Genomic DNA, 16,126 nt, shown 5'->3' with positions numbered 1-16,126 from the left:
TGCCAGAGCTGCACAATGACCTCTAGCAGGCCACTACTATGCATGTTTCTGCTCAAACTGACAGAACCAGACTCCATGAGGTGGTCTGAGGGCCCCACGTCCACCATTGGGGCTTGTGCTTACAGCCCAGCACCGTGAAGGGAGATTGGCATTTGCCAGAGAACACCAAGATTGGCCATTGGTGCCCTGAGCTCTTCACGGATGAGAGCAGATTCACACTGAGCACATGTGACAGATGTAACAGAGTCTGGAGACGCCGTGGAGAACGTTCTGCTGCCTACAGCATCCTCCAGCATGACCGGTTTGGTGGGTCAGTAATGGTGTGGGGAGGCATTTCTTTGGAGGGCCCACAGCCCTCCATGGGCTAGCTAGAGGTACCCTTACTGCCATCAGGTACCGGGATGAGATCCTCAGACCCACTGTGAGACCACATGCTGGAGCAGTGGGCCCTGGGTTCCTCCTGATGCATGATAATGCTCAGCCTCATGTGGCTGAAGTGTGTCAGCAGTTCCTGATGATGAAGGCATTGATGCTATGGACCAGCCGGCCCGGTCCCCAGACCTGAATCCAACTGAGCACATCTGGGACATCGTGCCTCGTTCCATCCACCACAGACTGTCCAGGAGTTGATGATGCTTTAATCCAGGTCTGGGAGGAGATCCCTCAGGAGAACATCGTGCCTCATCAGGAGCCTGCCCAGGCCTTGTAGGGAAGTCCTACAGGCACGTGGAGGTCACACACACTACTGAGCCTCATTCTGACTGGTCTGGAGGGATTTCCACTGAAGCTGGATCAGCCTGTGATGTGATTTTCAACTTTTATTTTGAGTATGATTCCAAATCCAGACCTCTGTGGGACAATAATTTAGACTTAGATTGATCATTTTTTGTTCTAAACGCATTCCACTATGTAATGAATAAAGACTTTCAACAGGAATATTTAATTCATTGAGATCTAGGATGTGTTGTTTTAGTGTTCCCTTTATGTTTTTGAGCTGTGTATATAGGCTCTATAGCTGACAACATACTCGTATAGACATTGCTCTGCAAAATGCTGGGCACAAGCTGAACTCCATCCAGAGACCACAAGTTGAGAAAACAGTTTTATTTTCTAAACAGCTTCCCACATGCAGGCCCTGCAGAAACAGAACGTTCTCAACCATCCTCACATCTGAGGCTCAAATCTCATGACTTGAGATCTCGTGCTCTGCAGCTCACACCAGGTTGATTTGCCCCGTCGCCCCTCCTCCTGTGTCTAATGTTTGATGTTAAAAAAGATGTTTTCTTACTGACTACGGATGTGGCTCGGTGCATCTGTATTACACAGCGCGTCATAACCAAATGCTAAAACGACACAACACTCATGTTGAGAGTCGCCTTGTAGGCAGGAGAGGCGTCCAGCAGAGGGAGACAGACGCCTGCGCAGTCGCTCATCGGTCACCACATGTTCAGCGGACGTTGCACAGAAAACACAGTGCTGTTGCATCATTTAATTTCCTGCAGCTGTATGACATTTGCAGTGCTGAAATAGAACTTATGCAACAGACGGGATTGTGTTTGTGTTGTCAGCTTTAAAAAAAAAAAAATCTGTGTAGGTAATGTTAATAGATGTTTAAAGACAAATTGTCGATTATTTAACTCGTCTAATCAAATGTAATTGTTAAATATTTGCTGGTTGCATGTTCTTTTTAAATCAATACGTGAATAAATGAGATTTAGAGTGTTGGTCAGACAAACCAGAGTTCTGATGGCTTCTGGACGGGCTCCTACAACTTGTAACGAACATTTGTTTTGCATTTTTATTTTAGATAAAACAAATATTCATGTGGCAATCAGCCGTTTAACCAGTAGTGGAAATATTTAGTAGTTGCTGCTGTGGTTGATTATCAGTCATTTGTGCTGTTCACTGAAGGATCAGTGATGCTGGTAGCTGATGACGGCTATCGTCAATAGTTTTTTAAAATTATTATTATTTTTGTTTTATGTGACTTTTAAAAGTGTAGAAACGTGGCAGCCCTGGTCAGGAAACCAACTAAGGACCCTACCATTATGTGGCACCCATTTGGTCACCAGACATCAATTTATTATTGAGTATTATTGTTGTTATTATTATTACTGCCTTTTTTCTCTCACTGTAACCAAACCCAGCTTGTTTCAGTAACACCAGTGGTGCTTCTCCTGAGACACTGCTTCAGTGTATGCAGCTAAATTTACCCACAGGATGACAAATCCTGTCTTGCACAGGTGTTGAAATCATATTCTGGTATTTAGTTAATTCAGCAGAAGTCATTTTGCACCTCCAGGGAGATCATGAGGCGGCACACAGGAACTGCAGCTCTTGCAGCAGGTTGCATCAGTCTCGTCTGACTGGCCGAGACTTGCAGTGAAGAGCGCCGCCACGGCCGCTCTGCTCAGTGTGACTGCTGCAAGGTGAAACCGCCGTCACATTTCAGTGTGTGTGATAGACAAGTGAGCTCATATTTACCATGAGCCAAGGACATGTGTGACACAGTCAGCTCACGTATCAGGGAGTGATACCGATAGAAGGGATTTACAGCACAGAATCCGATGAAACGGTCTCAGCCTTGGCCCGACGATAAGCCTGCGAGTTAATATGAAACTAGAGATACCGGAGAACACCTATCAGGGAAAGTACGGTTGTTTTCACTTTGGCCCTTTTGGCTCGAAGCACAGCGTGAACACAGTACAGGAACCAGACAGACGAGTGTGTCGTTCAAAGCATTTTATTGCATTTATTTTTTTTTTTTAGAAAAAACAATACAAAATTCTGTAGCAACTGTCATAAATGTTGCCTTGAGTGAACTGCAATCATTCACATGGTACAGTAAAGTGCTTATTTTAAATCAAAATATTTTTGTACTTAAAGGATGTATTCATTTTAAATTTCTTCCCATAAACAGGATGGGCTTGGGGTGATTCAGACAGTGTTAAAATCAGGCGTCAACTCAAAAAAAAAAAAAAAAAATGCTTGAGGACTGTGTCAGTATAGACAGAATGACCCCACACCATGCCCATGAAAAGAACCATTTATAAAACATTTGATCAATGTTGCTGGATTGTAAATGCTTTTGCCTGTGGGCTACATTCAAATTGTGGGGAGGTTGAGGATACTGTCCATTTGAATGAATGACTTTAACACTTCTTTACTTCAAAATGACATACAATATAAAACTTGAGAGGCTGTAGGATGTCGTGTTGTCCCCTATCCCCAATAAGAGGCAGTCCAAAAAGGTACTGCCACTCGACAAAGTAGAAATGGTAATGACCAAGAAAACTCTTGACTATATCGGTCAGGATATTCCAGAGTATGGCCAAAGTCTGTGCGTTTCCGAGTATCCAACCCTATCAAAAGGTAGGGACTAAATTGTGTGATGCTCAAAAGGGAGAAAAAGGCAGAATACTGAACTGTATAGGTGTTTTCAAAACCCCAAGATTGCCTTGATCATCAGCTTAATGCTTTGAGATTACCAATAGCAAAGTAGTTTCCAAAATGGAGAAAAAACAGCTGCATACACAAATTCAAGTAAGTCTTATTATAAGACATAAAACCCCATAACGATGCATCTGTAGAAAGGTATTTTTAGAACTATTACAGTGTCCTAGTATCAGCATAATGGGTCCTTTGACACCATTTCCAGAGTACCATCGCTGCAGTGCTGGCAACAGGACATGGACAATCAGAAGTTCCCAACTTCTCACTGCTAGGTGATGGATCATGTGTTCAATGTCATGAATTGAAACCCTCTTTGGTGAAATGGCTACAGTGCTGTGAAACCTCATCACCAGTCCATTACCTGTCAGTTTCAGAATGAACTTTAACTTAATCTGAATAAGAACAAAAAAAAAAACAAAAAAAAAGAAAAAGAGATTATTGCCAACTCTTACACATAAAAAAATAAAACTTGCCTTCACTGGGCATGAACGCTCCAGATCAACTAAACAAACTCTCTCCGTCTCACCTCATACACCACATACTCTGAACTTTTAAAAACGAACATTTAAAAAAAAAAAAAAATAATTAAAAATTAAAGGAGAACATCTGGTGTTTCACCTGAACTGAACAGCACCTGCATGAAAATCACCATATAGAAAAGAAAAGCTTATTAACAGCCATACAAAAAAAAAAAAACAGGAGAAAAAAAAAGAAAGAAAAAAAAATCAGTGTGGCACATTGACATGGAGTTATCAAACATGAAAAATAAAGTAAACTTAATACAGCTAAATGTCTGTGGAGGACTTTTTTTTGTTTTTCTTTTTGTGGAATGTTTTTCCTTTTTTTTTTTTTCTTTTTTCTTTTTTAATGGAAGAATCTCCTCTGCCTCTTAACCATAAGGAAAATTCCATTATTTTTGGAAGGGGCGTGTCTCATTAAAGACCAGACAACGGTGACACCTTGAAAGATGGTCTAAATAAATGTTAAATGCATTTGTTCAACAAACAACGCTCTGGTCACATTGGCCAAAATGTGCTTTTCAACCCTCCTCATGGGAGTCCTAAGTGTTAAATGTGATGCATAAATTTATCCATAGGAAAAAACAAACAAACAAAAAAAAAAAACCCCAATTGTGGTTGTAGCACGGGAACACGTCGTGGATTCTTTGCAATCAAAGCAACACTCACCCAGTTTCTCTTGTGCAGCCATTTAACATCCTGTGTAACTGGCCTGTACCCACACACCAGATATAGAAGCTCAGAATCTTATTTTTGGGTGGCCATACGTCATAATCAAGTAGATTAATACCATTAGACTTGACCGATGGTCTCAAACACTCAACGCTGTGGCCACTGATAATTTGGCATGTATGGTCGTAACACCGGTATGAACTGGTGCAGAAGTCGCTCATAGCTGGTTGGGTACAGACGAACATTCTTCGCTCTTAAAGCATTAAGTGCATGGCCACCAAGCTGGATGAGTGCGTGTTTCATCGCAGACATTTACAGAAGAGGCTCAGTTGTGAGGACTTTATCTTAAACGGAGGAGGAGGAAAAAAAAAAAATCTTTGAAGAGTTCCCAGCCACATAATGGACCGCACCAGGCACGGACAGCATTGGCTCACAGCCCTTCTAAACCCCTCATATACTGAATCCCTTTGAAACGGGAACAGCCTTCATCTTGGCATATTGCATAAGCTTGTACATATCTGCAGATGGGCCATTCATGCATATACATACAGGCAAAGAGAACATTCCAGATAACTTAATTCACAGTGGATCCAGTTGTAACGTGGGAGCAGCACGACAGGTTGTCCTTTGGTGTCTGAGCTTAGCTTTGAAGATAAATGTTCTGAATTCTTCTTAACTGAGTTGTATGAAAAAAAAAAAAAAAAAAAAAAAAAAAAAGAACATAAGTTAAATACTTTTCTTTCTCCCAAATCATTAACTGGCCCTCCTCCCCGACCAGGACGTGCACATAAGTGTGTTTGCTATATGCAGGCCCTGTGCTGATGTGCTTCAGAAGTGCTGCAGAAGGGCAGAAGGCATTTAGAGGAAGGGCTGCAAGCAGCGTCTCCCTGTACAGCTAGGCAAGAAAGCCTGAATGGCAGAGGGACCAAGGCCAGCTAGAGTCGGGGAGAGGGGCCAGAAGTGGGGAGGGAGAGTCTCAGCGAGGTCTTGGATCTGGACTTGAATCTTAACGGAAGGTCAGAATTCAGGGTCGGCAAAGTTCAGGCACAGTCTCCCACGATAACGAGAGGAGCTAAGAGCTGACGAAGCTCTGCAGCAGAGACAGGCCCGCCTTTCGGTTGGCTGCCTCGCTGTCTGCGCCGGGCCAGCTTGGAGTTGGAAGGAGGAGAGAGGCGCATTGAAGAGCCAGTAGCCGTGATGACAAACGGGACTTCCTGTTGCTGCTGGTCCTCCATGCCGTCTTGTTCAGCCAGCTGCCGGTTCACAGCCATGGCCTTGTCAGCAAAGAATGTCAGATCCCTGGCACTGCTGGTCCTGATGGACAACAACAGAGACAAGATATTATTTAAGTGAACAAAGTAAATATAAAAAGTGTCCAATAATTAATAATAAAATGTCCTCTAAAGCTGCAGGTCTAACGTCTTCTTACCTCTGGTGTAAGATGGATGTTGGCAAAGTGTCAGACGCACCCTGAATAATAGAAACAACATGTTCATTCATTAGACACAGAACGCTTCATTCACAACAGAAAGTCATTATGTGTGCTGCCTGACATTCAGAAGTGTACTGGTGTGTTCAGACTTACCCCCTGCACCCAGGGGTGCTGCAGCACCTGACTGGCACTCAGGCGGTTTTTGGCATCCCGAACCAGAAGTTTGGATATTAGGTCTTTGGCACTTGAGGAGATGTGAGCCCAGTCTTTCTCTGGAAATTCATATTTTCCTTCCTGGATGCTCTCAAACAAAGTGTTCTGGAAACAGACACAAAAGCATTCACCATCAGTTTCCTGGGCTTTAACGGAGAGAGGAACGCCATTCTTCACTAAGCTTTATGTCCTGTTCAAGATAAACAAAGCTGAACGGCTGAATGCTTTTGTCAAAGTCTTACCTGGCAGGTGTGGCACGGTTCCCCCAATTCCCAGCCGCAGTCACCACCACAGCGGCCTACAAAGGGCGGGTAGCCACTCAGCATGATGTAGAGGATGACTCCCAGGCTCCACAGGTCACAGCGCTTGTCATAAATTGTGGCCTCTTCACTGAAGGCCTCAACCACCTCAGGTGCCATGTACTCTGCTGAGCCACACTGTGGAGAGAGAAATGGAACAAACAACATGTCTGTTAGCCTCAGGGGTGACAAACGGGGAAAGCTAATAATAAAGCAGGAAACAGTAAACTACAAGAAACAAGCCTCTCTTGGCTGCTGCTGCGTTCTTAAGTTCAGCTGATACCTCGTGGTTCCAAGTGCTAAAGCTTGAGGCCTACACTTGGGCAGTCTATGTGACGGTCACATGTTTATCTGGGGTGATGGGAGTTATTTAAAATTTGCCATAGAGCTCTTTTCAGTCTGTTGGGTACACCGTAATGGGAACATCATGCTGTGAGGCACGTTAGCGTGGGCAGACAGCAGCGGTGAGTCACTGCTCTGACCGCCCTGTTATACCCAACCCAGGCAGAAAGGGCTGAGGGCAAGGATAGGCTCAACTCTGACACTGCCTTGTTATGTAGCTAGGACAGAAATTAGGCCAAACACTGAGCAGGAAAAGAGGATTGGCTGTCCCGCAGAGCCAGAGACTGGGCCGAGTCCTGGCTGGTTACATAACTTGGAAACACAAACGCCAAATGCTGTTTTAATACTTAAGGAAAAGAAAAGAGAAGCAGGTCGCTAGTTCAGCAGGACACGTCTTTTTTATTCAGCCAGACTTTTCATCGTTGCCTCGTTTTATAACTTGAAGAACTTTTAGACTTGTACATGTGTCACAGGAACATTTACGTCCCTGCACGTAACGCTGTAAAGGTTGTCTCCCCGTAAAAAGGCCTCCAATCCTGGTGAACCACCTCCTGCCTACATCCTTCCTTCTCTGTGCAGAGGCTCATGTTTACATTGAGCAGCCCTCCATTGTGTCCCAGTACCATATACCAGCTGTCTCTCAACTCCGCCTCCACCCTGCTGCACCCTTATGTAATGAAATTTGCTGCACAGGAATCTCGTCTCAGACAAAGCTGCTTCTGTCGGAGAGAAAATCCCAACCCCCACGTTTCCACCACCAGCATCATGTCTGGGGCGACTGCTTACACAGACAAGCCCCCAGGATTCAGGCCAAACGCAGTTACCACACGCACATAAAAGACACGGGCACGACGGGTATCTTTTCCTACCAAGATGTCCTAAAATGGAAAAGCACTGCGATAGATAAGCTATCAAAAACGGCGATCAAGGATAATCCAACCAAACACATTTATCGTAAAAGACAAGTCAGGATAAAGATAGCTGGTCGAGGACTGCCTGCAAGTGCCCCTGATAAAAGCAGAAGGGGGGAGTGAAATAACAGTAATCATGGCTCTGTGGCACAGCCTTAAATCTAAACTCGCATTTGTTCTTCCTGTGCTGCTGCTGCTGCTGCTGCAAACACCTGGTGAGCTTGCATCAGTTGCATCCTCCCCACACTCGCCTCTAAGCTGCAGATAGCTGCTAATCAGCTGTTGTTACCGCAGGATTTGTCGGTATTGCAACCTGGGGCTTTCCTGAGACCATGTGACTAGTCAGACCATATTGACACCACCGATGACACACCTCTGCTGTTTGTAAACGATAGGATTATCTGAAGAGGCTTAAAGGCATAAGACCTGTTCTGTCGTCACACAGCTGCACCTACGTGTGTGACGAGTACATCAGAAGCAGCTCCTTAAATTAACCGTCTAAGCTGCTTGTGTTTCGTGTCTTCGTGTGGTACTTCCACCCGGTTTCCAGCTGCTTGATACGAGCCGAGACATTTGAACGGTCGGATTTATTTCATGCGAAGGAGGCAGGCAGTCACTTGCTCAGAATTCCTAGTGAACTAAATTTAGCCTTTTCCTAGAAAGGTCCCTCTCCGCTTCCCCGAGTCCCCGTTGTTCCAGTACAAACACATCCACTGTAAACTTTGGCATTTTTGCAGCCCTCAGATAAACTTGAACACATTCAGCAGAACCGGGAACATAAGCAATATATGCAAAAGCACGTTATATTGTGCAACTGTCTGGGTACAGTGTGGGTACGGGGGGGGCAGTAGAGAGAGATGAAAATCAGATAACATTGTTCCTGTGATGAAGGCAAAGAAAACAAGCCGGAGCGCATGTGCAGACCCAGCATTCGTCCCTCCCATCGCCCTCCCCCTCCCACCGCTCCAGCCAATGGCATCTCAGTTGCTAGGTGGAGGGGGAAAGACTAAAATTTCTAGAACAAGCCTTATGCATGGCCATTGTATGAAGAACATAAAGAAAGCGCACAACAGCACAAGAGTGGTTGGGGCCAGCGGGCGGAGACTGAGCAGAAGGACGGGGTGGATGTTTTTCTCTCTCATACCGCAGACCGAAAAGGGAAATGAGCAAGAGTTTGGCTGTTTTGGTTTCACTGCAGCTTCTTCATGCCACAGGACGCAACCTTGTAAAAGTCATATCGTCTTGCCTGCAGTATTACATTCCAAGGCTATCACACCGCGTCCTGTCCTCCGGCGTCTACGTCTCCCCCACCGACATCTAGAAGGTCTAACATACAGATTCTGGCTCAGCTTTTTATTTAAGAGGCGTGCCATTTAAAATATTAAAAACATTACCACATAAACTAACCTTTGCACCCCAGTACAACAAATCTACAGGAATTCAAGTGAAGCATCAAGTTTGACAACTAAACATGATATGACTCCACTACAAAAACCTCCAGGGATGGGCTCTCTCCATTATTCCTGCTGAAGGAATATGAAGTTACCAGCGTAAGACAAAAAACTCCCACCCACCCCACCACATTCCTGCAGGCTAAACGACTATCCTTCACCTGCTCTGGTCCATCCATCCAACGCGCCAGACAACCAGCAGACAGAGTTGTTGTTGTCGTAAATAGAAAGCTCGTCGGTTCAACTTTCCTCTTTGAGGCTGCAAGTATCCCAACTTTTCTGGGCACCGTTCAGAGGTACTGCCTTGTGTTGTGATGACAACAGCAGGAAGGTTAAACAATCATAACCCCCTAAACTCATCGGCCTTAATGTTTGCTAATGATAAGCAACAGGACAACGACATCAAACAGCTGAATGCTGGTGCTTCAGCATAAAAAGGGAACGCAAAATTAGGGACATTCAGGAAGCAATCAATGCCGTTTCAGAGAAACTGACCGACAATGAACTTTCACAACCTTAAAGCAAAACATTTTCTCTCTGCCAATCAGCGAGCTGTCCTGCTGCTAACACCACTAAGGATTGCCCAATCGGCAGTCAGCAAACTGGACTCGATAAAGACTCCGTTTTACAACTCTTCTTATCCACAGTAAGAAGTCAAATCACTGTTATCAGGATATAGGAGCAAGCCTATACTACAGAATAACCTCTGCCTAGCATTTAATCAGAAATCAATGCCAGTCAACCACCACTCATTTTCCTACCAAATGCACTTTTAAAAAGACGCTGAAAAACTGCACAGTGAAAATAATCAGCACAATTAGCAGATGGACTTACAGGAGTGAGGAGCTCAGGGGTGGAGATGGGTGAGCTGTCACTGTTCAGCTTGATCCCACTGCCCAAGTCAAAGTCACAGATCTTGACTGGGCAAATCTGACAGAAAGAAGGAAACATAATCAGATTGTGTGAGCAGCAGAACTGATATTAAAAGCCCCATTAGATTCTGTAGCTACTTGAGTTGCCCTTTGGACCAACTATTCTGCAACAAGTCAGGAGTAAACTCACCTTGTCTGCACTCTCACAAAGAATGTTTTCAGGTTTTAGGTCTCTGTGTGCCATTCCTGAAAAATAAAACATTAAAGCCATCGGTCACGTTTCTCTGTTCGCAAGATCTGGTAAATGTGACAGGATCAAGGAAAATTTATCTTGTAGGTTACGGCTATTTTAAAGAACAAGCAAACCATCCATCGAGTGAAAACCCATCTCATCGTACAAATCTACCCTTAGGCTCGTTGTGCCTTTTTGCTGATCATGTGGCATAGTAACACTGTGGTCTTACCCTTGTTATGCAGGAAATCAAGAGCGCTGGCAATGTCCTGCACAACAACACTGGCTTCCTGCTCACTGAAGTGCTGTCTCTTGTGAATGTGTGCTAAGATTGACCCTAATGGGAGGAAAAATGAGTACATCAGCTCCATTTGCCCGCAAAATGCACACAATGAAAGCATCCCCACACACAGACAAACAACCGGCTACAGATTAGAGACTCGGTATGTGCATTACAGGAGTGTTTATAAATAAATAAAGGGATATGATACCAGCAGCAGCTATAATTCACTTACCTCCTCTAAGCTTTTCAAACACCAGGTAAAATTTGTCTTCCTCTTCAAAGAACTCCACCAGCTCCAAGATGTTCCTGCAGAAAATACAGCAAGAGGTAATGATCACCTAGTTCCTACTAACTGAGGAAAAAAAGGACAACAAAAAAAAAAACACAAATCACGAGTTCTGCAGTGTGGGGTAAGATGACTAAAGCGCTTCAAGGGAACAAGCTACAAGCCCAAGTGGGCCACTCAGTCTGCAGCGCTGTCTCCGTACATTTGTCAGAAGGCATTATGTCTGTCATGACAGCAGGACATTACCTGTGGCCCTGGCACTGGTAGAGCATCTCAACCTCACGGAAGACACGGCTGCGGCTGTGACCCGGTCTTTTCTCAATGATCTGGGACAGAACAACATCATGGTTGAACCACACCGTCTGAAAACAGTTCTCTAAACAATTGAGCTAGCAGCTTTCATGTTTTCCACAGCAATAGGACAGAGAACAAGTCTGAAAGTGCTCAGCAACTGAAAACAAATAAATGCATCTGTGCAGGAGAAGATTGAGTGCAGCCCACACACACTCTCTGTACCACAAAACCCCACTCGCTGGTGTGCTGACTGTAAAGCAGACAGTATAGCGTGGACTATATATATACAGATATACCATATAGTGTCCTATAACTGGCTTCCCTCCAGACCAGACTTGCATTTTTCCTGCTTGTCAATTTCTGTCCCACCCTGTGACACAGTTGCAAAGATAGTTTACCTACTTTCAGTGCTGCCTGCCAAAGCAGAGACAGAACAGAATGAAACAAGTCATAGCATCTATATTTACCCGTCATGTGTGACCCATATTTAAATCTTAAGTGCTCTTAAGGAGCCATAAGTGTTCCCCTGCAACATCCCATGAGCTAATCCAAAAACTGTTTACAATAACAACAGAGAATGCTCTCTAAATATAACTTTGTGTTGCCTGGAACTAAACCACGGAGGGGCCACCAGCTGCACGATGCTCTGCCAAGAGAGACAGAGAGATAGACTGCTGACACCAAAGCAAAAGGCCTGAATTTTCCAGCTCTGGTTGGTTATTGTCTGCTTGGGCGGCTGCGCATGCTTCTCTTCCCGGTCGCTGGATTACAGCTGCCATTGAAGCCCAGTGGGGCCAGAGTTACAGTGTGTGTCTAGGATTAATGTACAGACAAGAGGCCTGTGAGCAGTCCAAAGCCTGTGCACTGTTCCAGCCTGAGTCAGCAGCACAAACAGTTCCCAATCTGCTCACTTTCTCATAATCACAACACGAGCACTCCCACCTTGATGAAGACGTAAAGATAAAGAAACTATAGCTTAGCAATGCGTTGCCAACCTAAGTAGGTAAAGACTGTTTGTGAAGAGCTAGATTTATGGTTGTTTATCCAAATCACAGATCAAATACAGCAGTCTGCTTAAAAACAGGGCCTCACTAAATCACACTGCAGGTTCAAACATCAACCAGGGTTGTGAAATAATAGCTTTAAGCAGGAGGATTGCCTGGGAGTCCTCAGATAGGCATGCACTGCGCAGCCCTTTGCTTGTCCTTGGGTCTCTGCGGCTTTTGTTGCAGTTGCAACACAAGGAGCCCACACATGCATCTCACCCCCCACTCCTGTGTCTGGAGGGGGAGGGGAGAGACAGGACATCTGGCAGGAACAGTCTGAGCCCTCTCCGACTCCCCAAAGACCTCCAATAACCACGACCCTCATCCCTCCTCCCCCAGAACTGCAAAGTCCCGAGGGATCTACCAAAGCATCCTGGGATAAACAACGCTAAGGGATCATAGTCACATGACAGAATCTGTGCACGACCCCTTTTAAAATATTAATTAGAACGTTATGGACACTTGCACAGTGACAACGCAGCCTGTAACCTTTGCTTCTAACTTTAACAGAACTAAACAAATAGAGATAATTTGAAGTTTTAAATTAAAAAAATGCTTTGTGTTTACATCCCATCTCCCAGTGGGATTAGTGGGTTAAGGGCCAAGAATTAAAAAAAGAAAAGAAAAAGAAAAACAATCTCTAGTTCTCCTTTTCTACACCTCAGCACATTTCACAATGTTTTGCTCCTGAAAATGAGGAAATGAAAACTACATGCAAGTGCCCTGGAGTGAAGACATGTATCCACAAGTCCACACCCCACTTGGAAAGGAAAAAGAAAAAAAGTAAAACTGTACCGAACGAGAACAAAGCAATGTAAACACCCTGGGTCACAACCCTCACCCGTCGCCCCTCCTTCCTCTCTGTGGGTTTTGTTTTGGCACAGTTAGCAGTACACAATGTTCTCTGTACGAGCGTCCTCTGTAGGCAATAGGAGTAAAGAAAAGGGGTGGGGATATTCCTCCCAGCTCTCTGATAGGCTGGCCAACTATAAAAACAGCGAGGGGAAGCGTCTGCTAACAGCAGCTAGTGTTGCACACAGAACACAGGGAGAAAAAAAGTGCAGCAGCAGCACAACAGAGGAGAGCCTGCAGACATCCACCACACAGGCCTGAACTAAAGAGAAAGCTAAAAAGAGGTGTCCTGTCTCGGGGCTAGAACTTTCCTCAAGATTTCTAAAGGATGACGCGTCAAAAGCAAGCAACATGAACACAATGATGGGCCTGGTTTTCTTACATTTCCCTCTTCAACAGCATTCAATGGCTCAAGGCCTCTCCACATATAAAGAGATTTCATTAAACTATCGACTACCAAAGAGCAGCAGTTCTAGAAATTTACCATCTCTATGCTGATTTTTAGTCACGTGCCCCACACAGACAGCAGGAGAGTGGTAATAGCCAACAAACACATTACAGACATGCATTAAGTGTATGGCAGTGTCTTACCTTGACAGCGTATTCTTTATTGGTGATGAGGTTGATGCATGTTTGCACTCTGGCGTAAGCGCCCTCTCCGAGTACCTCTTCCTGCAGCCTGTAGACATCTGTAGCACAAAACGGTGGGTTAGGAAAATAGTCCTTCAGCTATATGAGGAAAAAACAGAGTAGTTTCTACAGATAATTTAATTCAAGAGTTTTCATAACCGCAACAAAACGATGCTGGAAATAACAGCTTTTACCCTCAAATCGGCCAGAGAAACTGTCAGTTGCCCGGCAACGCTTTTTCTTCTTGTTTCTCTTCTTGGCGTCGGGGATGTCAATAGGCTGGCTGGAAGGCATGTCTGGTAAAACAGGAGTGTCTTCATTATTATGAGCTAATGCTGGAGGAATCAAACACACTGAAGTTTGCTGAGAGTAAACACTTGATTTTTTTGCTAAATGGGAGAAACCCAGGTCTCTCTTTGTGCATTATGAATGATGAACGTTACAGCATTTCAAACCCTTACTCACCATGTCTTGGGGAGGAATCAAAATTGAATGAAGAATCAATAAGATGGGATCCATTTTTAGTGAAGTCATCTGATTCAAAGGGATTTTGCCCCTAAGGAGGAATAATAAAGACATTAGTTACGGTATGTAATCTCATCAGTGAACTATTTTGCTGAGAGCATCAGTTGCCAATAATAACTGATAACAGCTTCTTATCCCATTTCCTGCAACCATAAACTCAAAGTAGATTAGAAAAGTGGACTGAAAAATACAATAAACCAGCTGACGGGCCTACATATAACCATACATGCAGGGGCCACGCTATACACCAGCAATCTTCAACTACTTGTCACATTCTCAAATCATGCATCCATTAGCTGCAGACACACGTGTCACCGTGCCATATGGTATGCTTGTCAGCCATCAGATGTGGAGAGCAACAGATGTGTTTATATATAGCTGGGTGAAGCCCTCGCTCATGTATGCTGACAAACGTGCTCTGATTACAGAGGCTTCCTAAAAGGCGTGATGGCAGCTCCGCATCTCCCCTCCACAGACATCAGGCTCACCTTGAAAGAGCGATGGAATCCAGTGACTTCGGTGATCTTATTTTGAACCATTTTGCTTCGATTTTGGTGGATGGGCGGCGGCGGCGGCGGCAGTGGTTTTTAATTTGGCGATCTTAATTTGCACTTCTCCGAAACAGAAAGTCGTTTCAGAGAGAGTCGCAGGTGATCACACTGCGCTGGCTGGTCAGCTTGCTGCGGAGCTTTAAACGGGAGCCCTGTGGACGAAACCAAACACACCCCGACGTTACACCGCGCTGGTACCGCAGCAAAGCTCTCACATAGACCAACGTTCAGGTTTCTCTTTAGCAAACTCTAGCCAAGCCAAATAGCAGATTAGCTCAAATTCGTCACATGTGCAGCGGCTAAGCTGGTAAAAAAAAACACAACAAAAAAAAAAAACAGTGTGCCATAACAGCAACAGCTAACAGCGCCACCCACGTTTAGCTTAGCTCACTGTCGGGTGAGTTACAGACAGTTAAGTAGGAGGAGACATCCGAGAGAAACTCATTTAAATGCTGCAGTTTGGGCAACATACATAAACATGTCTGGAAGCCACGCTGTCTGCAGTAAAACAGCGAAGGCAGCCGCAGGGAGACTAACAGCAGTCCAGCCGACATGAACCTGCTCTGGAGCCACACATTCACCGAGCAGCGCTCACGAGCTCTCCGTTATGACGGACTGAAGTTTAACGTCAGACAACAAAGGTTCGCCAGCAGCCGCTGACAGTGTTACTGCCGCGGGGCGACGACGACCGTTCAACAGCACGAGCAGAAAAACAACGAGCAAACAAAACAGCCATGAGCGACTCCGCTTACTCACCCCGTTGTGAATTTTATAGCTCCAGTGTTAGCGTCGGTGTTTGACCCACTGCTTCAACAGCCGCAGAGGACGGTCGAGGGGGGGAAGCGCCTGATAGTTTGTGCGTGGAAGGTGGCTGAGGAGCAGCAGCGTGGGTGTTTTTATAACCTCCCTCTGGCTCCGCCCACCGCCGCGCTGCGTCACCCCACTGGAAGCATCACGTGCCTTCTAGAAACGGTTATGGTGGAGGGTACCGTTTCGTTTCGCCGCTTCGACTCCGCGAAGTCAAGGGCGGCGAACTGCTATTCAGCGTCGCGAACGCGACACAATATATACATTAATTAGCTTATTGACTTTGGTAGTTTAATGCTGTTTTAGTTGTAATTCAGCACCAACCACAGGAACAAAAGCTCCCTGAAACAAAGTCTGCATTACGCACGAATTGGTACGGGGCCAGTGAGCTGTGTTTTGTTTCAGAGGCCCTGCGGTGGGAGGATGGGACCTATAGAAGAGCGAAATGGCGAGTAGC

The 16,126-nt window shown here is 45.1% G+C and overlaps 1 protein-coding gene across 1 annotated transcript; it reads right to left on the bottom strand.

The window, feature by feature from the left end:
* Nucleotides 1-2,727: 2,727 nt before the first annotated feature.
* On the bottom strand, nt 2,728-15,746 carry mknk2b (MAPK interacting serine/threonine kinase 2b). The gene is made up of 14 exons (XM_008297295.1): nt 15,619-15,746; nt 14,800-15,014; nt 14,252-14,342; nt 13,981-14,082; nt 13,748-13,845; nt 11,211-11,290; nt 10,911-10,984; nt 10,628-10,732; nt 10,354-10,409; nt 10,126-10,221; nt 6,531-6,725; nt 6,229-6,393; nt 6,073-6,113; nt 2,728-5,957 (listed from the first exon to the last, which is right to left on the bottom strand). Exons 2-14 carry the CDS (start codon nt 14,848-14,850, stop codon nt 5,684-5,686), a joined length of 1,428 nt encoding a protein of 475 aa, XP_008295517.1. The 5' UTR covers nt 14,851-15,014; nt 15,619-15,746; the 3' UTR covers nt 2,728-5,683.
* Nucleotides 15,747-16,126: the final 380 nt, after the last annotated feature.

The sequence above is a fragment of the Stegastes partitus genome, unplaced genomic scaffold, assembly GCF_000690725.1.
Source record: "Stegastes partitus isolate 25-593 unplaced genomic scaffold, Stegastes_partitus-1.0.2 Scaffold1206, whole genome shotgun sequence".
NCBI lineage: Eukaryota > Metazoa > Chordata > Actinopteri > Pomacentridae > Stegastes > Stegastes partitus.
The sequence above is the reverse complement of the archived record's forward strand: the minus strand, read 5'-3'. Positions and strand labels throughout refer to the sequence as shown.

Bases quoted from the DNA above. Each gene is read 5' to 3' on its own strand.
- mknk2b (XM_008297295.1), bottom strand. From the start codon at position 14,850: ATGGTTCAAAATAAGATCACCGAAGTCACTGGATTCCATCGCTCTTTC. The intron at 14,343-14,799 runs GTGAGCCTGATG...ATTCCTCCTTAG, and splicing joins GATTCCATCGCTCTTTCAAG to GGGCAAAATCCCTTTGAATC. The intron at 11,291-13,747 runs GTAAGACACTGC...GTTCTGTCCCAG, and splicing joins ATAAAGAATACGCTGTCAAG to ATCATTGAGAAAAGACCGGG.